Genomic DNA, 21936 nt, shown 5'->3' with positions numbered 1-21936 from the left:
TAACCCCCTTTGCCAACTCAAAACTTTTAAACAACTTGATTTGATCCTCCTAGAGGTGCTAAAGATGTAGGTTTTCCCACAGCTCCAGAATCTGCCCAGGTGTATTAGTTTGCTCCCAGTTGCTGTGATAAACACCATGACCAAAAGCAACTTGGGGAGGAAAGAACTTGTGTCTTTATAAGGTTATATTTTACAGCTTACAGTCCTTCACGAAGAGAAGTCAGGGCAGGAACTCAAGCAGAAACCCGGAGGCAGGAACCGAAGCAGAGACCATGGAAGCACATTGCTTATTGGCTTGCTTTCCACGGCTTGCTCAATTTGTTTCTTATAACAACCAGGACCACCTGCTTAGGGGTGGTAAATAGTGGGCTGGACCCTCCTAAATCATTCATCAAGCAAATGCTCCACAGACTTGCCTGCCAGCCAATCTGATGGAGACATGTTCTCAGTTGAGAGTCCCTCTTCCCAGATGATGCTAGCTTGTATCACGCTGAGAACAACTGACCAGCATATGAAGGGCTGTTCTCAGAAGGCAATGAGCTGACAACTACAACCATCCTCTGGTTAGTGAGAGGAGGCTTTCAGCCAACTGCTAGGGAAACACTGAAGCTCACTTTGCCTTTCTGTTAGTGTGACATAGTGGAGTGCCTCCTGCTGGCCTCCCTGGGAACTGCGTCACATCTTGGGTCATTAGGGGACATTACTTCTAGTTTCCTAGAGGAGTGAGAGCTCAAATTTGGTGGTGGGGGGGGGGATACGAGTCACCTGGCCACACTTGGAGAACTGACTGTCCCAGTTTCTGCCTCCAGGGCAAGGTAGAGGAGAGTGTCTAGTCATGGACTTGGGAAGGCAATGATCATTCAGAGGATGGAGAGGGCCTCCACTGACCCAGCAGCCACCCTTGTTCAGCTACCTGGAGTCCTCTGTTTATTCCTTTGGGCCAGTTCTTGGAATCAGTGTGACTTAAACTCCCCCACTTCCTTAATCAATGTGCTCCCATCCTTCCACAGGAATCATCTCACCAGACAGGGCACCCTAGGTTCCAGAAAGGATAACTATGTCCCCCTGGGAGCACCAGGCCCTGAGAAGTCTCAGATTCACCCACAGAGGCTGGGGTGTGGCAAGTCACAAGTCACGTTCTCGAGTGTAATGTGTGGATAGTAATAGTCAGTCCCCAGTCGGTGGAGCTGTTAGAAAACTGAGCAAGAGGAGGGTCTGTGCTACTCCAGCTGGGACAACCCTGCACTGCTGGGGTGAGTCAGTGGCCCCAGAGTGGCAGAGGTGTCTCTAAGCAACAGTTAACTCAGGGGCAAGGAACTTAAGGTTTTTGAACAAGATACATTGTGAAGCGGCAGGACATACAGCTTCTGGCTGTTAGTTGACCACTGGATCATTGCACTGGGCCCACAGCTGGACTCTAGTCCCACAGCTGGACTTATAGTCCCACAGCTGGACTCTAGTCCCAGCTACAGTCAACATGTTGAAGGCTCCTCTCCTCAGGCAATAAGGTCTCAAGAGAGATACACATTTCACCTAGTTGTCTGATAAACATCACCTGGAATGGTTGTCTAGGTGTTTGTCTCCTTCTCTCCCTCCCTCCCCCTCCCTCCCTCTCTCCCCCTCCCTCTCTCCTTCCTTCCTTCCTTCCTTCCTTCCTTCCTTCCTTCCTTCCTTCCTTCCTTCCTCCTTCTCTCCCTCTTTTCTTCCTTCCTTCCTCCCTCTCTCCTTCCTCCCTCCCTCCTTCCTTCCTTCTTTTCAATGGAATATCTGCATGGCCCAGGACTGACTATATGATCCTCCTGCCTTAGACTCTTGAGTGGTGGGATTGTAGGCAGGTGCCATTACTCCAGGCATTCCTCATTTCTGACCCTGTTTTGATTGCAGTTGGACCCTCTAGTCACAGGAAGATGTTCCATCTTTGCCATTTGGGGATACTGACATTACTCTCAACTCATTTCTCAGCAAGTCCCAAATGCCCTGCTAGCAGAGGGTAGAAAAGAGAACCATGGCTCACATAATTTGGTAAAGTCGTCTGTCCAGTATGAACACCTCTCCTAATGTTATTCTCTTGGGTGGGTGGGGGGTTTCTGAGGACTTAAGAGTGGCTGAAATCCCTAGTGGGTAATCTGGGATGATATCTAAACAGAGAAAAATAGAACCAGGGAACTTTGGTTGAATGGGAGCACCTACCTTCTGACACTCCCAAGGAGTTTTGATGGATATAAGACAAAAAAGTAGCCAAGGTGACCATGGGGGTGGATTAATAGAAGCCCAGTACTTGAGAGGTGGCAGCAGGAGAATCAGGAGTTCAAGGCGTCTTTGGCAACATAACTAGTTTAAGGCCAATCTGGGCTACGAGACTTTGTCTCGATTACCCCTCCCCTACAAAAAAGAGTACAAGCTACAGCTTGTAGTCCCAGCACTCAAGAGACTGAAGCAGTGGGTTGCAAGTTCTAGGCCAGGCTAGAATACATAGAAAGTTCTGGGCTTGCCTAAATTACATGAAGAGCCCTTACCTCAAATTTTATTTTTTTTTAAATAAAACACAAAAATGTTCATCAAGGGCTCATGAAGCAAATGATGCAACACCCACTCCTTACCTGGATGATAGAAGTAGTGTCTCCAAGGCTGTTGTCCACTCTGTCCCCACTCCTGGGTTCCCTCAGGGTGGTCCTTGATGTCATCCATGAATGATCTCTCAGAGAGTGCAGATCCAATCATGTCCTTGGTCCATCTAAAAAGCTTTGCCATTTTCCTGTGGCCTTGTGGGTGAAGGCCTATTTCCCTGGCCTGATAAGAGAGCCCCGTTATCAGCAGGTCACCTCTGGGGCCTCTGGGCCCCACTCTTTCCCATCTCTGTGTCTCTACTGCTGCCTGACATGTTCATCCACCTGTGTTGGAGAGCTCAGAAACTTTCTTCTCCTGGACTGCTGGTCCCCTCCTGTTCCTTCTTGCTGCAGCCTGTTCTGAATACAATGAGTTATGACATTTCCACAGGCTGGCTCCTGACTCTTCTCTCTGTGCAGTTTTTGAGGGGAGGGCCTTGGCTTCATTTATCTTTTGCATCTCTCTTAACCTGTGTTAGACACTGGTTAAATAAAAGATAGATGGAAGGCAGGATGGAGGGCTGGATGGCAGTGGGGGCATGGATTAAATCATCTCACTTTTTTCTGCCTCAGTCACACTCTTCTTGAGGTTGCTTTCCCATCCCACAGGTGAAAGGTACCACAAATTGCCATGTAGGTAGGTGGTGCCCAGGAGAGAATAGACATCAGCTCTCTTGCCTCTTAGGACAGAGAACTCTGTGGCATATTGGATATTGTCATGGTTCAAAACTAAAGTGTTCCTTTTAGATTCATGTTTTGGGTAGCTGTTTCCCTGATGGCACTGTTTGAGGAGGCTGTGGGACCTATGTAGTGGAAGTAGGTCATTAGGGGCGGGCATTTGAAGGTGATGCCTGACCTCTAGTTCCCAACTGTGTGAACGGCCATATGCTCTTAGCACTACACATTTGCTGCCTTGACAGACTGAAGCCATGAGCTGAAATAAGTATTTCCTTCTTCGGGTTCTCCCCACCAGGCATGATATTTATGGTGACACAAAAGTGAACAATTCAGATGTGGACCATTAGCATAGTGAGAGTGGGGAATGGGAATTGTGTCACAAAAATTCCAAAGAGGGCTAATTCCTGTGGCAGAAAATACCAAAGGATATAAATATTAAGCCGCTCCTTGAAGATACAGCAGTTGGAGACATGAGAGAATCTGCAGTCTTGACTGGGTAGAACATTGACAAGTGGAGCGTGCTTAGACTAAGCAGAGGTAGGAGCTGTGGAGAGCTAGGCGTCACCCAAATGGATCAGGAGCATGGAATATGCATCTACTGGGGGACTCTAAGATGGGTGCTTCATCCTCTACATAGAGTTTTTCTCCTTGCCTGGACATTTGTTTACAAACACCAGAAGGCAAAGCTTGAATGTGAGCAGGACTGACAGAGTCCAGAAGAGGACTTAGAATATATTAGAGTATAGCACCCCACTCTTTGAAGTGTCTCTGCTGCTGGGGGTCAGCAGGGACAAAAACAGCAGTGGAATGTGGAGTGTGATTCCTGCTTGGCCTAAGTGCACACTGAGAAGGCTTTGGCATCCCTAACAGAACAGGTAATACCACTTTCCCTTATATTGCCCCTCCACTTAGGAGCTAAACATTAATGTGCATATTTCACCGGTGAGGCTGGAAGGAAGGCATGCAGGGACAGTTTACACCACATGTCCTCTGGAAAGCAAATAAAAGACTTCTGATAGATGCCAGGAGAAGAACCTTAGGGACTGTGTCTCCCAGTCCTCAATAAATACAGAAAAGCAGAGCCAGATGGAGTTCAGAGCCTAAATTAGAAACCCTAAATTCAAAGAACAAATGTTAGGAAATAAACAAATTTAGACTGAAATTAAGAATGAGGACTGGGGTGTTGCTGAGTTGATAGTGTTTGTCTATCATGCATGAAGCCCTGGGTTTATTCCCAGTACTGCACAAACCATGTGGCAGCACATACTTCTAATCCCAGTACTTTTGAGGTAGGGGCAGGAGGACCAGAAGTTCAAGGTCATCCTTGGCTACATAGTGAATTTGAGGTCAGCCTGAGCGATACCAAACGCTGCCCAGAAAAAAAAATGCAGTATTATTTATTAATTTGGTGTTTTGTAACTACTTCCTCTGAATTGAAACGTTCCCTCCTGAACCCAGACAAGACTGAGGAACCTAACGAAGCTTCCAAGGTTCCGAGAATGGCTCAAGCTTCACAAGCTTATAAAAACAGTAAACAATTTCTGGGAAGAGGAGACTCTGGTGCAGCTGCCCATCAGGGATGCAGCTTCTGTCAGCCATCCTCCATGCTGGGGTGTGCTTTTCAGTGATGCAGCTCCATTTAAGTTACTCCTGTTCCTATAAAGAACCCCAACAAATCCACTGGTCTCCCAAGCTAGACTTTAGGTGGAATAATTTCTTTGGTCTGTTATCAGTGCCCATCTAGGGCACTCTCTAGATTTTTTCAGATCTCCCTAGGAAAAGCCACAGAAACTCTATTAATTTTACAATGTATTATTGTTGTTGTTGTTGTTGTTGTTTGTACTTTTCTGGTTCCAAGGAGGGAACCATCTGCTCTTGAGCCAAAAGGCTTGGCTAGGAAAATCCAGCACCACGGAGAGCTCTGTGGGGGCATTTCCCCAGCTTTGACGGACCCCCCGCCTGGGATGCAACACATTTATGTTCTGGTCTGGGGTCAGCAGCTTTGCAGCAAGCTTCAGAGATGCTGGTGTCCCCTCACCATGCAGATCTTCCCCTCTTTCTCAACACCACTCCATCCAACTCCACCAGCCTGATCCCATCTTGCCTGTTCCATCCAGCCTTCGCTTTCAGGGATTCAATAGGATGCTGTGGTATAGTGGGTCTTCAAAATCCAGTCAAGATAGGGACAAGCCTCTGCTGCCGCCCAGGAAGGTTCTGTGGGAAACCATTTCCTGAGGTGAGGTTGGGTGGAGGGTGAGAGCAAGGCTCCTCCTTGAATGGGAAACGTTTAGTAATTAGCCTTAATGAGGAGGGAAGGGTGGCCCATTTCATTGCAGGAAAATGGGATTTTTAAATCATTTCAAGGGCTGTGTCAGTTCTAAATGGCCTGTAGCTGGGCCTCTGAGGGGTGGTAATTAGCTCTCTTGTCTCTAATGAAAGCAGAGGGGCAGAGGAGGGGGGGGGGTCAAATAATGAACACGAGGATTATTTCCCTCATAGGCCCTAAGTAAGAAGGCAGGTGCAGGGAAGGAGTACAGGAAAGGCTAGGGCTGCAGGAGCCCTAGGCAGAGAGCCAGCCAGCCTGTGGGAACTGGGAACAGGGGTCTCAGTGCTCCTGAGTCTGGGGGAACTAGTGACCGCTCCTACTCTCCTTTGTGCAAAGACAGCCTCACTCCTTCACTCTGAGAGGCTGTGACCCTGGATGAAACCCAAGCTGAAGCAAGATATGAGGTCCATAGGAGCCAGCCAACACACCCCTCCTCTAGGGGGTGCTGTCATCAGCAGCAGACAACCCTGTGGACACCCCTACTCCCCACCCCACCTGTAAGTCACAGCTAAGGCGAACCAAGCAGCCTCAAGCTAGTTCTGTTCCAGGAGCTAGGAAAGTACAGAATGGGTACCAAGGCTTAGCCTCAGCTCACAGCCCCTCCGTCCCCATCACAGCAAACCAGGCAGGTTAAGAAGGGCCAGAGGGAAAGAACAGGGGCTAGTCCTGCCAGCTCCCAATGTCCTGTGGCCCTTTGGGCATTGCTAATTCCGCTTTTATAGCAAATTGTCTTTTTCCCTAGAAAACTAGTCATGCAGAGTATAGAGAAACCTGCTTTCTGGATGCACCTTCTGCTCAGGGTAGCAATCTTAAGTGTTCAGAACAATCTCACCAGGACCCCAAGAGAATCTCCAGAAACCATAGATCCAGCCAATGTGTCCCTAGCTGGTAGCATGATGGGATGGATAGATGGGAGATGGCAGCCAAGAACCCAAACCCAATTTCTTTGTATTTTAGGGAAAATATTTTTTACTAATCTGGAAAACAAAGGGAAAGGTGAACTGAGGAGGTGTCAGGGCTACGTGGAGCTTCCTGTCCTCCACCCACTGTGTCCAGGCAGTCTTAGACTGGAGCACAAAGCATGGCAGGGAGGAGGCAGAGGCAGGAGGTTAAGGATGTCAAGTCGTCAAGCTAGATGGATCCAGTGTGTATTTGCCTATCATTTCTTTGGACCTCAGTGTCCCCAGAGTGAGCCCTTTAGGTAAGGTAGTCTCTATGGATGGGTGAGCAGAGGCCACTCTATTATATCTGTCTGTTGTCTGTCTATCTATGTATCTATGTATCTATGTACCTATGTACCTATGTATCTATCTATCTATCATCTATCTTTCTATCTATTCATTTTTCCATCCATCCATCTATCCATTCATCTATCCATCTATCACCTATCTCTCTCTCTCTCTCTCTATCTATCTATCCATCTATCACCTATCTCTCTATCTATCTCTCTCTCTCTCTATCTATCTATCTATCTATCTATCTCTCTATCTCTCTATCTCTCTATCTCTGTGTGTACAAATGCTACAGTGTGCTTGTGGGAGTCAGAAGACAACACATGGGAGCTAGTCCTCTCCATCTGGGTCCCAGGGATTGAATTTAGGTCATCAAGCTTAATGGCAGATGCCTTTCCTTTACTCACTGATCCATTTTGTCCATCCTAAGGCCTCTTGATCTAAATAAGCTTCTCTCTGCTGCTCTATGCCTTGGAATATGTTTCCTGTCCCTCCTCCAACCTCTACCCTATTGCCTTGCACCTGGTACCTCCACTCCTCGGCTCTTCACAACAAACCTGGCATGTGGCAGGCACTAGCTTCTTTTCAGTTGATTGACCATAGACTTAATTCCTGACTGAAGAACGCTGCATTGAGGCCTGCCTCCCTGATAGGCTCCAAGCTGGGGGGTAGATGAGGAGACTGCCCTGGTTATCCTATCTAGCATCCAATGCAGGCCAGGCTGAGCTAACATGCTTGGCTAAGACATGCACTGAAGGACAAATATGTCAGGCCCTGTCTTCTTCACCCAAGAACAATCCTGTATCCATGCTCATGGGTATGAAGGTCAGAAGACAACATTAGGCATCATTCCTTAGAAGTCATCCACTCTACATTTAGAGACATGGTCTCTCATTGGTCTGGAACTTGTCAAGTAGGGCAGGCTGGTTGGCTAGATGGCCCCAGGGATCCACCTGCCTGTCACCCCAGTGTTGGGATTACAAGTGTATAGTACATGCTCACTTTTTAATGTGCTTCTGGGAATCAAATGCAGGTTCTCTGCATGCAAGGCAAGCATTTAACCAACTGATTATCTCCCCATCCCAATCAGGCCCATGGTCCTGTCAGGAGTAAAATTCATTTCTGGGTTCCCAGATACTTCTACTGCCCAGGTCTTTGCCTCTGAGATTTTCATCTCTGAGTAACTTGCATGGAAGATGGAGTCTGACCAGGCCCGAGTTCAAATCCAGATTGCATAACTAACAAAGTTCCTGGGGCCTCAGTTTTAGTGTTTTGTTTTTTTTTTTTTTAAAAAAAAAAACTACCAAATGATGGACACAGCACAAAAAGGCTGAAATGGGTCAGGTATAATCTTATCTATGAAAGCCCACTTGGCTAGTATGGGATGAGGGTCCCCTTGGTCCCCCCTGCTCCAGGGTACAATGCTCTCTCCAGAGAGCATAAAGGTACCAGAGACAGTCTGCAATGATTAGGCCAAGACTGTGGAAGTGAGTCAGGCCTTTGCACAGGAGGGGCCCAGAAACTGTCCTGGAGGGTAGACCTAGGTCAGACCAGTAGACATGGTGCAGTTATAAAAGGTCAAGGGTCCTACACCAAGTGCTTTTCTGGTCTCACCATCATGTCTGAAGCCATGAGTGCTGTCCATGTCATCTTTAAATCTCAGGACAACTTTGAAAAATAGGCATTGTCAATATTCTTCTTTAAAGAAAAGGATGGCCCCCCTCTGTACACCGAGATTCAAGTAACCCACCCCAGACTGCCCAGCTGCCAAGTGGTGAGCCTACAGTCCTAACCATGTCACCCACCTGGCTTCTGAGCCAGCACTTGAGTGCCATGCCACACTGCTCTTTCTATTGGGCTCATCCCAGCAGCTAGACACTTCTTTCTGGACCCTTCTCCCATCCCCGCTCTATTCCTCTTCTTGTTTCTTTCTTCCACACCTCATAGTTTTCTCCTCTCCCCAGCCCCTCTCTGTTGTGTTTTTGAGACACAGTCCCATGTAGCCCAGGCTGGCCTTGACCTCACTATGTAGCTAAGGATGACAATGAACTTTGGATCCTTCCTCCTCTATTCCCTAAGTGCTGGGATGACAGGTGTGTGCCACCAGGGAAGGCATCATCTCGGATTCTTTCTCACTTCTTTGTTCTGCTCCCTGTGTCTGGCCCCAGATCTCACCTATGTCGTAGGCTGGCAGATGAGCACAGACATTGAGATAGGAGAAAGGGGAGCCTTAAGAGTCTTTGGAGCCCTCTGGATCTTCCATAGGAAGTCTTTATGTTCGCCAAATGCAGTGGGGAGACCCACTACGTCAGGACGTATGACCCAGAGCCTGCCTTAGTCCCTCCAAGCATCTTTCAGCTCTGAGAGACAAAACCAAATTTGTCCCAAACCTGGAAGTTCCAGTCCCTCAACAGAGTCCCACTACAGAACAGACTGCTGTGGGATGTCTTTCTGTATGCTGTGAATATGTGTGGCTCCCATTAGATGATAAATAAAGCTGTTTGGGCCTATGGCAAGAAAGCTTACAGCCAGGTGGGAAATCCAAACAGAGATACAGAGAGAAGAAAGGGAGGGGGTCGAGAGAGACACCAGCCACCACCAAATGTAGCCAGGAATTTCTCTGTCCTGCTTAGCCCTACGGTCCAGACCAATCTCTCCCACCCAAGCTCTCGCAGCCTCTTATAAAATAATTACTAAGAGGCTTATATTAATTACAAACTGTATGGCCTAATGGCTCAGGCTTCTTGCTAGCTAGCTCTTACAACTTAACTCAGCCCATTTCTACTAATCTATATGTGGCCACGTGGCCGTGGCTTTACAGGTCTGCTGGCATCTTGTTGCTCCTTTGGCAGCTGGCGTCTCTCCTGACTCCGCCCTTCTTCTCTCTGTTATCTCCGCTTGGATTTCCCACCTGGCTGTAAGCTTTCTTACCATAGGCCCAAACAGCTTTATTTATTATCCAATGGGAGCCACATATATTCACAGCATACAGAAAGACATCCCACAGCAGCAGACATAGGCCAGAATCTGTAGCAAACATTCAGGCAAGACCCTCTGGATCACCTCCTTTCTGGAATCTGTTTGTGTGCCAAAGATGGAAGGGATGAGAAAAGGACTATCCCCATCACAAAGGACCGTGACCAGCCAAAGGGACCCAACCTCTCAAGGGATCTTGGATTCTCTACCAAGCCCAGGCTCTGGGGGATAACTGGGTACTTGCTTTTCCAGGACTCAGAACCCATGAACTCATAGAATCAGGGTCTAGACAGCATCCACTGGGAGCCTTGGGTAGGTGTGTAACCTAGAAGGGGAAATGGGTGTTTTGAGGAAGCTCAGCAGCACAGAGGGATTCCACCAGTTCTCATGGAGGGGTGGTTCCCAGAACAAAAACTACCTGGGAGAATCCAAACTGAATGTAAGACATTTGACACAGACCCATTGGGAATAGGGCTTAAAAACTATTTCTTTCCTGAGTGCCTGTCCCCATCCTCCCTGAGCCTGCACAGAGTAGGAACCAGACCTTCCTTTACAGCTGTGAACAGCAACTGCCTTCTTTCTGGATCAGACTCAAACCCTGGACTGTCAAGAAGGTGGAACCCAGGTACAAGGAGCTTCATCAAAGGATGCCCCAAGCCCCAAGAAGGGGATTACAAATCGCTAAAGGGGTAGAAAGAGTTTGACATGAAGATTACTATTTGAACATTGGACTCAGCTAGGAGTCCATGTTGGACATAGAAGAGCTTAAGAGAATCTAAATGTGATAGCAGGAGCCAAGAGCCACAAAACTGAGGACAAAACGGTGGGAAGGATGGGCTGGTTCCTGGTAGGTGACAAAAATGATGTAAAGAGCTCAAATGTAGTCTACTTCGGTGGTACCAACAGTCTGAGATCTGGAACATCCTTTGTCTTCCTACCCCAGGGACAAGAAACTGAGACCCTAGATGGGCTAAAGCGATATGAATGCCCGCCCTCAGGGATCTCATGCAGAGATAAAAAGTGGCTGTGGTTTCTGAGTAAGGTAATTCTTTTCTGATTTTATGAGAGAGAGAGAGAGAGAGAGAGAGAGAGAGAGAGAGAGAGAGAGAGAGAAGAAGAAGAAGAAGAAGAAGAAGAAGAAGAAGAAGAAGAAGAAGAAGAAGAGGAGGAGGAGGAGGAGGAGGAGGAGGAGGAGGAGGAGGAGGAGGAGGAAGAGGAAAAGGAGGGGAAGAGGAGGGGAGGAGGATGGCAGGGGAGGGGAGGGGAGAGGAGGGGAGCGGAGGGGAGGGGAGGGGAGAGGAGAGGAGAGGAGGAGAGGAAAGGAGAGTGTTTCATATGATTATTTTCTCCTGATAAACCAGGCTTGACCAAATATTTTTTCTGAACCCACCATTCTTCATATCAGCTCATCTATATTCATTCATTTTCTGGGAATTTGAGCTTTAAAGCTAATAGATGGCTAAATATTGACTCACCGCCACCATTCTCTCTGTGGCATTTTCTCCGAGGGTGATGAACAGTTGCAGCCAGGAAGCATCTTTCCTGGGCCTGCCCTCACTTGGTATGCCAGGTAGGCAGTTCTGGGGATCACTCAGTGCCAAATTTAGTGAGCCTGGTCATGAATGGTCTCTGATGGCAGACATTGAGAAAAGCAATCATCTCTTCATAGAGATGAGCTCCCCCAGACAGGAATATCATGTGGGTTTTGTCAGTGCTTCCTGTGTAAAAGGTCACCATGGTCAGATCCAGGAGACAAGACCCACGTGAGATTCCATGATAGGCAGCATCAAAATTGGCATCAAGGTTCCTTCTGAGCACTGCTCTGTGGTTCATCTTCAGATCACGGACTGGGGACAAGAACAGGTTCCATCATGCATGGGCCCCAGAAGCCCTGTGATATTATTTCTGATACTAGGCCACCAAGGAAGACAGGGAGGGGAGATGGACACACACACACACACACCCCGCACCTGGAGCTGGCTATGGAAAGGTTTTATGTGTGGTGCAAAATCAGTCCATAGTTCAAGTGCCAGGTGCCCCAGGCTAGATCTGATGCAGCTCCCATTGGTTCTTCTCAGCTCTCTCTGTCCCTGACCCTCAATCATTTGTGGGTTGCAGTCCCCAAGGAGAACCAACCTAGGATAATTTATATCCTGCACTTAACTTTCACCTAGCAGTGGCTGGGGTGAGGGAGGCTAGGCTTTTCCTAAGTTACCCCCAGAGAGCACAAATCTCCTCCAGATACACAATCCCTATGCCTCAGCGGTCATTGCTGCCCTGCCTCGGTTGCCCCATGAGAAAGTGCTTAGTCTTTGTCACGTCCGCTCTCCTAGTGGCTTCACATGGTTAAATCCAGGCCTGCATCGTTTGCCTTCAGAGCATCTGTGGACTGATGGGGGCTTCCTGGTGAGGTGCATCCTACTCAGGCCCTCACGATGTCCAGTATGGTGAGGCCAGCTCATGTCAGCCAGTGTAGCACTTCACTGGGTCTCCTGGCTCACCTAGGAATCGGCTCCTTCTTACTTCCTGGGCAGAGTGGTAAGAGAGCAATAACAGGTCCATGGCACTGATCTTGGCATGTTCTGGGACATATGGAGCTGGGGAAGTCCCCCGATAAGGTCTGAGGTGGACAGGGTAGGTCTGGAGGCTTCTTAGAAGGCCAACTCCTCTACTGGGGGCTTTCAAACGCCGCCTGTCTGATTTCGAGTCTATCTTATTGTGAGTGAATTAATTGTTGTGCAACCTAGAGTGGTGAGACAAGTTAATTACATAATTACCGCAGAATGACATGTTATTTCATGGCTGCAATATGGTAACTCTGTTGGAAACAATTGTAATTGCCCAGAAACTGCATTTGAGTGGCTCCGTTATCTCTCCATAACCATGTAATTAACTTGTGCTACAACTTTATCTACAGCAAAGTCTGAGGTTAGGAGTCAGGCCTTTGGGGCAGATACCCTAGACCTTAAGGGCCCAGAGAGGGTCTGGTGTAGAGGACTGTGCTACAATCCAGGAACGTAATCTGCATTTTCAAGCTGAGGGAGAAAGCTGTTCATTGTGGACTGCAATCTTTCCATCTCTGCATATACTCAACCTCATTTCCAGTCCACTATCAATCACACAGTCAGCACCCCAACACATCCAACACACATCTCACACACACACACACACACACACACACACACACACACACACACACACACACCCGGGCTCTCCTTTTCCACCTCCCTTTTCTCACACGTGCATGGGGATAGCTGCTTCCCAGAGAATTCCTACACCACGATCTTTGCTTCTACCCATTCCTTCCCCTGGCCACAAAACCAGGACTTAGAGAAGCAGTTTCTTCCAGGCACCTGAGAGCCTTGTCTCCATACTTCAGAACGGAGGGGTGGGGCTGATGTAGAGCTATGGGAGGGATCGCCATAGCTGGAGGCCATAGCCAGGCTCCTTCAGCCATGGCCAGGTAGAGAACAGGCCCTGAGGAAGAGAAGCAAGGGTCTGGGTGGAGAGCCTGCCCACACAGCCTTCCCTGACCAGGCTTCCTACTGCTGCCCAGAGTCTGCTCTGCTCCCTTCCAGGCACTGTGCCCAGTACCATGGCATTATCCCTGCTACTCTGGGTGAGCCCAGCTCAGCCGGGCAGATAGAAACGCCACACTGTCTGCCTGTCTGCTGCAGGTCCTGCTGTCTTCTGGCCTGGGCCGTCTGCCTGCTGGCTCGCCGTCCTGTCTCTTCTGCCTGTCCGCACATGTGTCTGTCTGACAGTATGTCCATTGGCTCCTCGGTCCCTGACTCGCAAGAATCATCCCAGCCTGCGTCTGCTGCAGGGGATGGGCCCGTCGCAGGTCTGTCTCCCCTGGTGTGCTCTGTCGGTTTCCCTGGCTTACTTCTCCCTCCCTCTACTGAGGCTTCAGCCTTCCAGGTCCCTGGCAGACTCCTCGAGAGCAGGGACTGTGTCTCATCAATGATTGAACCTCATGCCTGATTCCTTTGGGGTTAACTCCAATAAAGGCATAAGGCTAAGACTTGGAGTAGACAGAGGGTTGCTGAGTGACTGACTGACTGTCTCCAGCCTGCATAGATAAGCTGAAGGGAAACAGAATTGTTCTTAATTGATGAACAAGACTCTAGGCTCCAAGTCAGTCACTGTGAAAGGGACGGGGGTTAGGAGGGTACTGTCACACTATGGGGCTTGGGATTTGGGGCTCTACTGTGAAGCAGGGCAGAACTGGTTTCCCATCTGGTCACTTTGCTAGGGATTCCAGTGAGGCAGGGGTAGGCTAAAAGAAAACAAAGCATCATGCTACCTACCCCTCTTCTTAGGGCTCTGCATAGTACCAGGATGCATGCTTTGTAGGAGGCGGAGGGATACCCCAGTTCTCATCTGTGGCTAGGGCACTCTAAGTTATTCTCTTCCTTCTGATCCCAAGTCAAGCTTGTTTCCCTTGCTTGGCAACAGCATATGCTGGAGTCGGCTTCCCCATGCCCTACCCACCAGAGGCAGGAGGTGAGGAGATGCAGCTCTGTCAGTCATGTGAACAACGCAGAGTCGTGTCCCCGGAAACATTCATAAGTTTAATCCACGCCAGTAATAAAATCGCATTACATTTCTCATAAAATAAATGTTCCCATTTATATACAGACGACAGACTGTACAGGCCAAGCCTGGCCCCAGGAGGGCCCACAGAGACGGGTGGTGGTGGTGGAGAAAAGCCACCTTCCCACTGATGATGAAGTTCTAACTTGTAGGACAGCGGCTGGCCAGCTCGCGCAGGCAGAGTGGCTGGCCAGCCTGCCAGGCAGGTGGTCAGATGGGCAGACGGACAGATGGACCTGGAGGCCAGATGCAGGGCGTTACTGAACCTGGGATTCGAAGGTGCCATTGAGCTGCCCCTCCTCATAGTCCATCTGACACAAGATCATGTTGTTCTTCAGGAAGAATTTGTCTCCCACACAAAATCTAGAAAAATCCAAGCAAGAGAAAAAAAAAAGCTATAGGTGAAGTCCCAGTATAAGAAGAGGTCTCAGCCTGGCCCAGGAGGTGGGACATGCTGGGGAGGTGGTGCTGCTGAGCTAGCTCCAGGAACCTCCCAGAGGCACAGGAGAAATGTCACAGCAAGCTTGGTCAATTACTCCCAGGAGACCCCTGCAGCCTGGGGTGGCAGAACAGTCAAGCCACAGGCCTCCCACCATCAGGTCACTCAAGGAGGTGCAGGGGGAATTCAGATAACTCATCCCAATCCCAGAGAAGGTGCAAGAGGGAGCAAAACTAGACAGAGAGGAGAGGGATGGAGAATGGGAGATAAGAGGAAGCAGAGAGGGAGAGGAAATGTTTGTTTCCATCCCTTTGCCTTCCCAGCTTAGGGCTTGCATCCTCTAAAGAAAGTGTGACCCTGACTCACAATTTATTCTCCAACCCAAAGGAGATCACACTTGGGTCTCTTCATCCTCTGGAAGTATTGAGGAATGTCAAGCTTCCCCTCAAAGATATCTACTGGTGGCTGAGACTTTAAGCCCCAGGGTCACTGACTCAGTCCCAGCATCGGATCTCAGTCCAACCACCAGGTGGCGATGGAACTTCACATAGCCCGGCTAGTAGGCAGTCTGGCCAGAGCACCCAGGCAGCCTAGCGTTCCCTGCACTCAACCTGGTCGAGTGTTGCCTCTGGACCTCAACCTGGGAACATTTGTATGAATTCCTACCCAACCTGAGGGCTCCTGGGAAGATGTCCTGCTTTTTGGTGGTGGGTTCCAAGTCAGAGGTAAAGGCCTTAAATCCCTCAAGGCTTCCCCCAGGACTGGGATAGTGGGTGGGACCCCCAAAAAAATCACAAGAGAGGACTAGAACCAGATTCACAGGAGTGGAGTGAGGAGGGAGTGATATTCCCTGAAGAGATCTCTCACCCTGTGGGCCTGGAAACCCCTTCTCACTAGACAGGACACAAAAACATATGCACACAGATATAGGATAGTACACACATGTTTAAAACATGTGCATAAACAGCCTCATCTCATCACATACATGCAGTATGCACACACTCTTGTGCGTGAACAATTACAGTCACATGCACAACTGCACACCGATCCCCAGCACTAGTATCCGTGTGTACACAAACATTTAAAATAAATACACAAGCACATATACACTGGACATGGTGTCTACATGTTGGCCTACTCCAACAATCCCAGCACTCCCAGAACTGGGGAGGTAGAAGCAGGAGAATTAAGAGTTCAAAGTCATCCACAGATACATTGCAAGTTTGAGGTTAGCCTGGCCTACATGTGAGACCCTGTCTCCAAACAAAAATAATAGAGGTTGGGTTGGAAATTTAGCTCAGTTGGTCGAGTGCTTGCCTAGCATGCCCACAAGTGGGTTCAATCCCCAGAAAGGAGCACACCAGGCATGGTGATACATGCCTGTAATCTCAGCACTCAGGAGGTAGAGGCAGGAGTTTAAGGTCAACCATGGCTACAGACAAGTTTGAGGGTGGCTTGGGATACATGGGACCCTAAGACAAAAAAAAAACCTCTCCCCTAAATGTATACATATCCAGTGTACATAGTGTGAAAACACACACATACCCCATCATTAAATTCATACAGAAACTTACCACCCATATATGTGCACCAGTACTGGAGTGTACACATCTGACCACAGGGTGTAGATACACACACACACACACACACACACACACACACACACACACACACACACACACACGGATGGCATACTCAACTACATACACAAAGGAAGTCACACTTGCATGCATGCCTCTTCAGCACTCCTAGCCCAAGCAGCAGGCCTCGGCTAGGGTCTGGGAAGTGTGTTGGGTTGGTTGCTGGTCTGGCACTCACCTCTGATTGCAGAGCTGGCAGGCGAAGCAGTCAAGGTGATACACATTGTCTCGGGCTCGCATCACCATCTCGAAAGCTGGGATCAGCTTGCTGCAGGCAGCACAGTTTCCTGTGGTGCCAAAAAGCCTGCCGGGGGAAGGGCACAGAGGATTCAAGGGCCTGCCAAGGGGCCTGCCCATTCCCTAGCTTGTGGGATAGCAGGTGAGCCTAGTCAAGAACTAACTGCCATATCAAGATCCTGCTAGATTAAGCTCCAAAAACCTGGCATCTCACTTCCCAGGGAGGCTATGTAACTTACAGCCGGTTGTTAGCAGACACCATCACCCTACACCCATTTCAGGTTTCCATCAGAGTCACTCAAAGCAGGCCCCAAAGCAAAGACTCCAGACCCACACAAGCCTAGATTTCAGAGGTAATCTGCCCATCATGGGCTGTGTATCCTCAGAGAGTCACTTGGAACCTTCCAGAGCCCCAGTTATCCTGACTGTCAAAGAATAAAACATATCACTCACAGGACTATGCACTTAGCAACGCCTAACCTTAACCCTAACTGAACTTGTGGCTCAGGGACATGCTAAGAGCTTACTTTAAAAAAAAAAAAAGAAAAATCACCTCATTTGATCCCAACACAGCTCTCTGAGGTCAACACTTGTGTCATCCCCATTCAAGATAAGAGTGAGTCACAGAGAGATAAACAACTCACTAGGGGCACATGCCTGGCTCCTCTGGGAGAGTGATCTATGCCACTGACTTCTTGCTTTTAAAATTACAGTGCTTTCTGGGGCTGTAGTTCAGTTAGACTGCTTGCCTAGCAGGCAAGAAGCCCTGGGTTCCATCCCCAGTACCCCACGTGGTCATCCATGTCTATAACCCCAGCACTCAGGAGGTAGAGGCAGGAGGAACAGGAACTGAAGGTAATCCATGTCTACACAGGGAGTTCGAGGCCAGCCTAGCTTACACGCCTCAAATTGAAGATAAAATTACAGTGTTTTATGAAATTGTTTTCTGCTGAATCTCACTGTGTCACTCATCTATGTCTCTTTTTCCTTCTTGGAACCTCAGTTTATCTTTTCGTAAAATGAGACTGTCAGACCAGCACAGCCTGTCTAAAGATGTTTCTCACCCAGAACTGGTCCCCAAAGCAAGTTCCAAGGGAAGCTGGCACAGTGGTCTCTTTGAGAGGGCTTCCCTCCTCTCAGCTGCTGGCTGCAGAGCTCTGGGGACACGGGGACAGGAAGTTCACTCCCTTCCCATTCATGGCAATTCTTGGTTGGGTGCTCTAATGGTCTGAGCAAACCAAGCTCCTCCTCCTTGCTTCCTTTTTGCTGAGCAAGCTCCAAATGGTGCAAGGGGGCTGAGAGGGGGCGGTGGGGCCCTCTAATCCCCGATTTGTCGATTTGTCGATGCAGGCTCAGGCACCTGCAGACCAGCTTGGCTCCATTATTCATTGGCCTGAGCTGCCTGGTGGCTCAGATAAAGGCAGACAAAGGCTGGGCCACACCATCTGCCTGCCAATGGGGGCCTTTTCTGCCACCAGCAGTTGTTGCAAAGGGCCAGGCTCTGGGCAGCCACCCCTCCCTAACTCACTGGCCTACCTGGCTCCATTCCTAACCTCTACCAGAGCATAGGGAAAAGAGCTTACAGCGCCTATGGCTGGCAGGGCCCAGAATGCTGTGGGTGCTTTGGAGTTCCCGACAAGCCCACACTACACCATGGTGCTCCTCCCAGGCCTGATGGCAGGCCATCAATTGTACGGTCACCTCTCCCTAGCCTGTTAATTTAACGACCCAGGTAGATGTTCCAGACCTCCAGACTTGAAGTACCCCCCCTTCCATGCCTTTGGGTGTTGACTTCCCAAGGGTATCCTTAACCCTTCCTCCCAGCCTCAGTTCCTCTCTCCGCCCTAGAAGCACTAAACACCATCACTTAAAAAAAAAAAAAAATCTGTTGCTGAAACTAAAGAGAACAATTGAAAGGAAAAGTGCAAACAGGTAAATCTCAGGCTCTCTGGGGAAGGTGGGAGTGAGTTTCCAGATAACCCTGCCCCCTCCAACTTGTCCCAACTTGAGCACAAGTCCCACCAGCTCTCACCCCATCCTGCTAATTAATGTGATGGGCCTTCCTTCCCCACAAGGCTGCCCAGCCACCATCCAGCAGCTAGTGACAGAGCCAAATGCAGGTGCTGGGTCTCAGCCAAGGCCCCTGCTTCATGGCCTCCTTCCAGCCCTGCTGATGTCATAAATGGCCTAAGGGAGGGTTAATTGGGGAAGGCAGCCCCAGGGGATGGGATCCAGGTTGTGGCAGAGGGACAAAAGCTCTGAAGAATGCAAGGTGGGGTGCAGGGGGTCTAAACAGAGAAAAGGTTCGAAGCTAAAGGCTCAGGGCTGGTTCAAACCCAGGTCTTTAAAAGGCATTGGCAGTCCTTGTCCTAGGCCATGGCTCCCTGCCAACCAAGGCAAATGAGAGCCTAATCCCAGCACACCTGGAAAGGAGGACTCTGGGGAGAGGTGAGCAGGAGACTCCAGCAGGGAGAAAGGCCCAGGCAAGTCTGGGCTATTTCATCTGCTCCTCCGGGCCCCTTTGAGGTATCCCTCCTCAATACCCATAGGAGATAGGTAAGGCTGAAGCCAGGCTGGTACCCATGGGAAGTCTATCTTGGTGTCCAATTGCTACTAGTACTTGCTTGGATGGTGTGGGGCCAAGTCTAAGGAGTTAGACATAAACTTGCTCTAGGGTGGCTCACAGGGCTGACATAAGGCCACGGTGAGTAAGGTGTAGTCCCATGGCTGTGCACGCAGGTTGCCCGATTTAGAGCCTGGGGCCAAGTTGCACCAGCCTGGAAAGATGGGGGCTGTGTGAGCAGGGCAGAGCAGCAGAACCCACCTCAGGTAGTCACGCCGGCACAGGATGAGGTTGGCCTTGGTGTAGAGAGTGGAGCCCACCTCGCCCAGGCGGCAGTCACAGCAGGCACACTTGAGGCAGTCCTCATGCCAGTACTTGTCCAGCGCCTTCAGCAGGTACCTGTCCTTGATTTTGCGGTTGCAGCCTGCGCAGCCCTTCTGCTTCCCTTTTGGTTGGACGGAGAGCATCGGCACACCTGTGATGGGAAAACAGACAGATGGGCGTGGGACTGACCTGGAGCTCTGGGGCATCCCCTTTCCAGGGAATGGGGGTTATGTCTTTTTCTCTACCGCTTCTTCTAAGCAGAGGCCCCCAGGAGCCCTCACTTTCTACTTCCTCCCCAGGCCCCAAGTCTGGCCTTTGGGCAACATACCAGGCCTTTGTCCTGTCTAGACCCCTCCAGAGGTCCAGAGGCTGCTGGCCTTGCTGGGCCCTTCCCTTCCCAGCCACTGTCCCCTGTGTGATCTGAGCTGATCCAGGCAGACTCATGTCCTCCTAACACAACCAAAGCTGGCCACACTAGATCTAAGAATGAGGTCCACTAAGATTCCCACTGTCACTCTTTCTTGAAGTGCAACCGTCACTGTGCATTGGACCATTTCAACCTCCATCCACAGGTACAGAATAGTAATATTGGGAAGAAAGTGGGAGGCTCAGGGTGGCAGCTGAGAGGGTGTGTGGTTCCTCTCAGGAATGCTTTGGTCAAAGTCAAAGCTCCATCTGGCCTGGTCTGAGGGAGGGAGGGAGGCAGGAAGGGAAAGAGGGAGGGAAGGAGAGAGAGAGGGAGGGAGGGAGGGAGGGATGGATGCAGGCTCCAGAGCCTCTGAAGCCTGGTTCAATCTCCCAGTTTAGGAATCTCCCTCCACCACCTCCTTGTGCAAGCATCGCACCATGTAAGGAGCAACAAGTACCAGGCAAGACTCAGTGTGCAGTCACTGAGGGCAGAGCCTGCCGGTAGGTGAGCATGAACACTCACACACACCCTTGTAAACAGCATGATGTGCAAGTGTGGTCACAGGTGAGCACACAGTCACACGTGCCTGGTCCCTTCCCCCAGAAACACAGGGAAGGACAGCCGAGGAGGAAATGGGGGCACACAGTGTCCAGGCGTGAGCACCAGAGACCTCAGAAATCAAATGTATGATTTCCCAAGGAGGGTTGCTGGAGAACAAGCCTCTTAAGAGAGCAGAGAGTGGGGTGCTGGGCGGTGGTGGCGCACGCCTTTAATCCCAGCACTCGGGAGGCAGAGCCAGGCGGATCTCTGTGAGTTCGAGGCCAGCCTGGGCTACCAAGTGAGTTCCAGGAAAGGCGCAAAGCTACACAGAGAAACCCTGTCTCAAAAAACCAAAAAAAAAAAAAAAAAAAAAAAGAGAGAGAGCAGAGAGTGGGTTAGAGACAGATATATCCACGACCAAGGCACAGCAAAGCCCACCCTTCCAACAGGCCAGCTTCCAACAGGCCCAGGTCTGTTTCCACTGGCCTTATCCTGTCCCAAAGACCTATGTTCTTCCCAGGGGTATCATTCAGTTCCATCCCTGGGCATCTCTGCCATCCACAGCCCGGACTCTGTGCCCACCCACAGGCTCAGCTGCTGAGCCACAACCTCCTTTTCCCTTCCCTCTTCAAGAAGAAATATGTCCTCTAGCTTCAAGGGAGAACCTGCCACCTAGAAACCCTAGATTCATGGATGTCAGGTCAGAATGGCCCTCAGTTTTCCAGGCAAATGCTCTCCCCTACAGACAGGGAAAGTGGAGCTCAGGTAGTGGGAGGGACAACTGTAAACCACTGATGGAGATAGCCTCAGAATTTGTTCCTCTCCTGTGCTTTCTCAACCAGGCCACCCCCTCTGACCTCTGTCGGAGAGGAGGATAGGCCCTGGGTCAGGGAAGCCCTCTCTTCAGGAAGAGAGCTCAGACCCACGGCAGCACAGGACCAAAAGGACAGGTGAGGGCATGGAGGAGGAGGAGCCCCGTAGTTGTCCCCGGCAGGCAGAGGTTGACCCCCCTTAGCCCTCCCTCTTTCAGTCACCGTAGGACCATCTGTTAGCTGGGAAGTTCACCACCTAATTTCCTTAATGCAGCTCTAAAGGTTAATTGGTCTGAATGAGAGATAGTATTCAGGATGATGGCTGTCTCAGGGTCAGCCTGTGTCTCCCCTGACAGAGGCCAGCTCTGCCCATGAAGCAGACCTAGGACAAGTTCCTTCTAAGGCCTGGCCTACAGGGAGGGATGAAGTGTAGGAGACTAGTGGGAGGCCTGGGGCTCCAAGGATGGGAAGACTGTCCCTGGGGCCTGTGGAGGGGCACACTAGTGTTGTTCATATGAATACTAACTCAGATCTTAAGGTAGGACCATTAGAGCCTCA

At 49.9% G+C, this 21936-nt stretch overlaps 1 protein-coding gene across 2 annotated transcripts in view; it reads right to left on the bottom strand.

The window, feature by feature from the left end:
- Positions 1-14366: 14366 nt before the first annotated feature.
- The window catches only part of Lmo1 (LIM domain only 1), a 36899-nt gene continuing 29329 nt past the window's right edge, over positions 14367-21936 (bottom strand). For both annotated transcript variants that reach the window (XM_052712326.1, XM_052712327.1), the window contains 3 exons: positions 19555-19768; positions 16672-16797; positions 14367-14777 (listed from right to left, as the gene is read on the bottom strand). In XM_052712326.1, the coding sequence (XP_052568286.1) occupies positions 14672-14777; positions 16672-16797; positions 19555-19768 (446 nt within the window). In that variant the 3' untranslated portion in view covers positions 14367-14671. The remainder of the gene's footprint in view (positions 14778-16671; positions 16798-19554; positions 19769-21936) is intronic.

The sequence above is a fragment of the Peromyscus californicus genome, unplaced genomic scaffold (assembly GCF_007827085.1).
Source record: "Peromyscus californicus insignis strain IS unplaced genomic scaffold, ASM782708v3 Scaffold_4__1_contigs__length_199733344, whole genome shotgun sequence".
NCBI lineage: Eukaryota > Metazoa > Chordata > Mammalia > Rodentia > Cricetidae > Peromyscus > Peromyscus californicus.
This window is presented reverse-complemented; position numbering and strand designations above follow the sequence as displayed.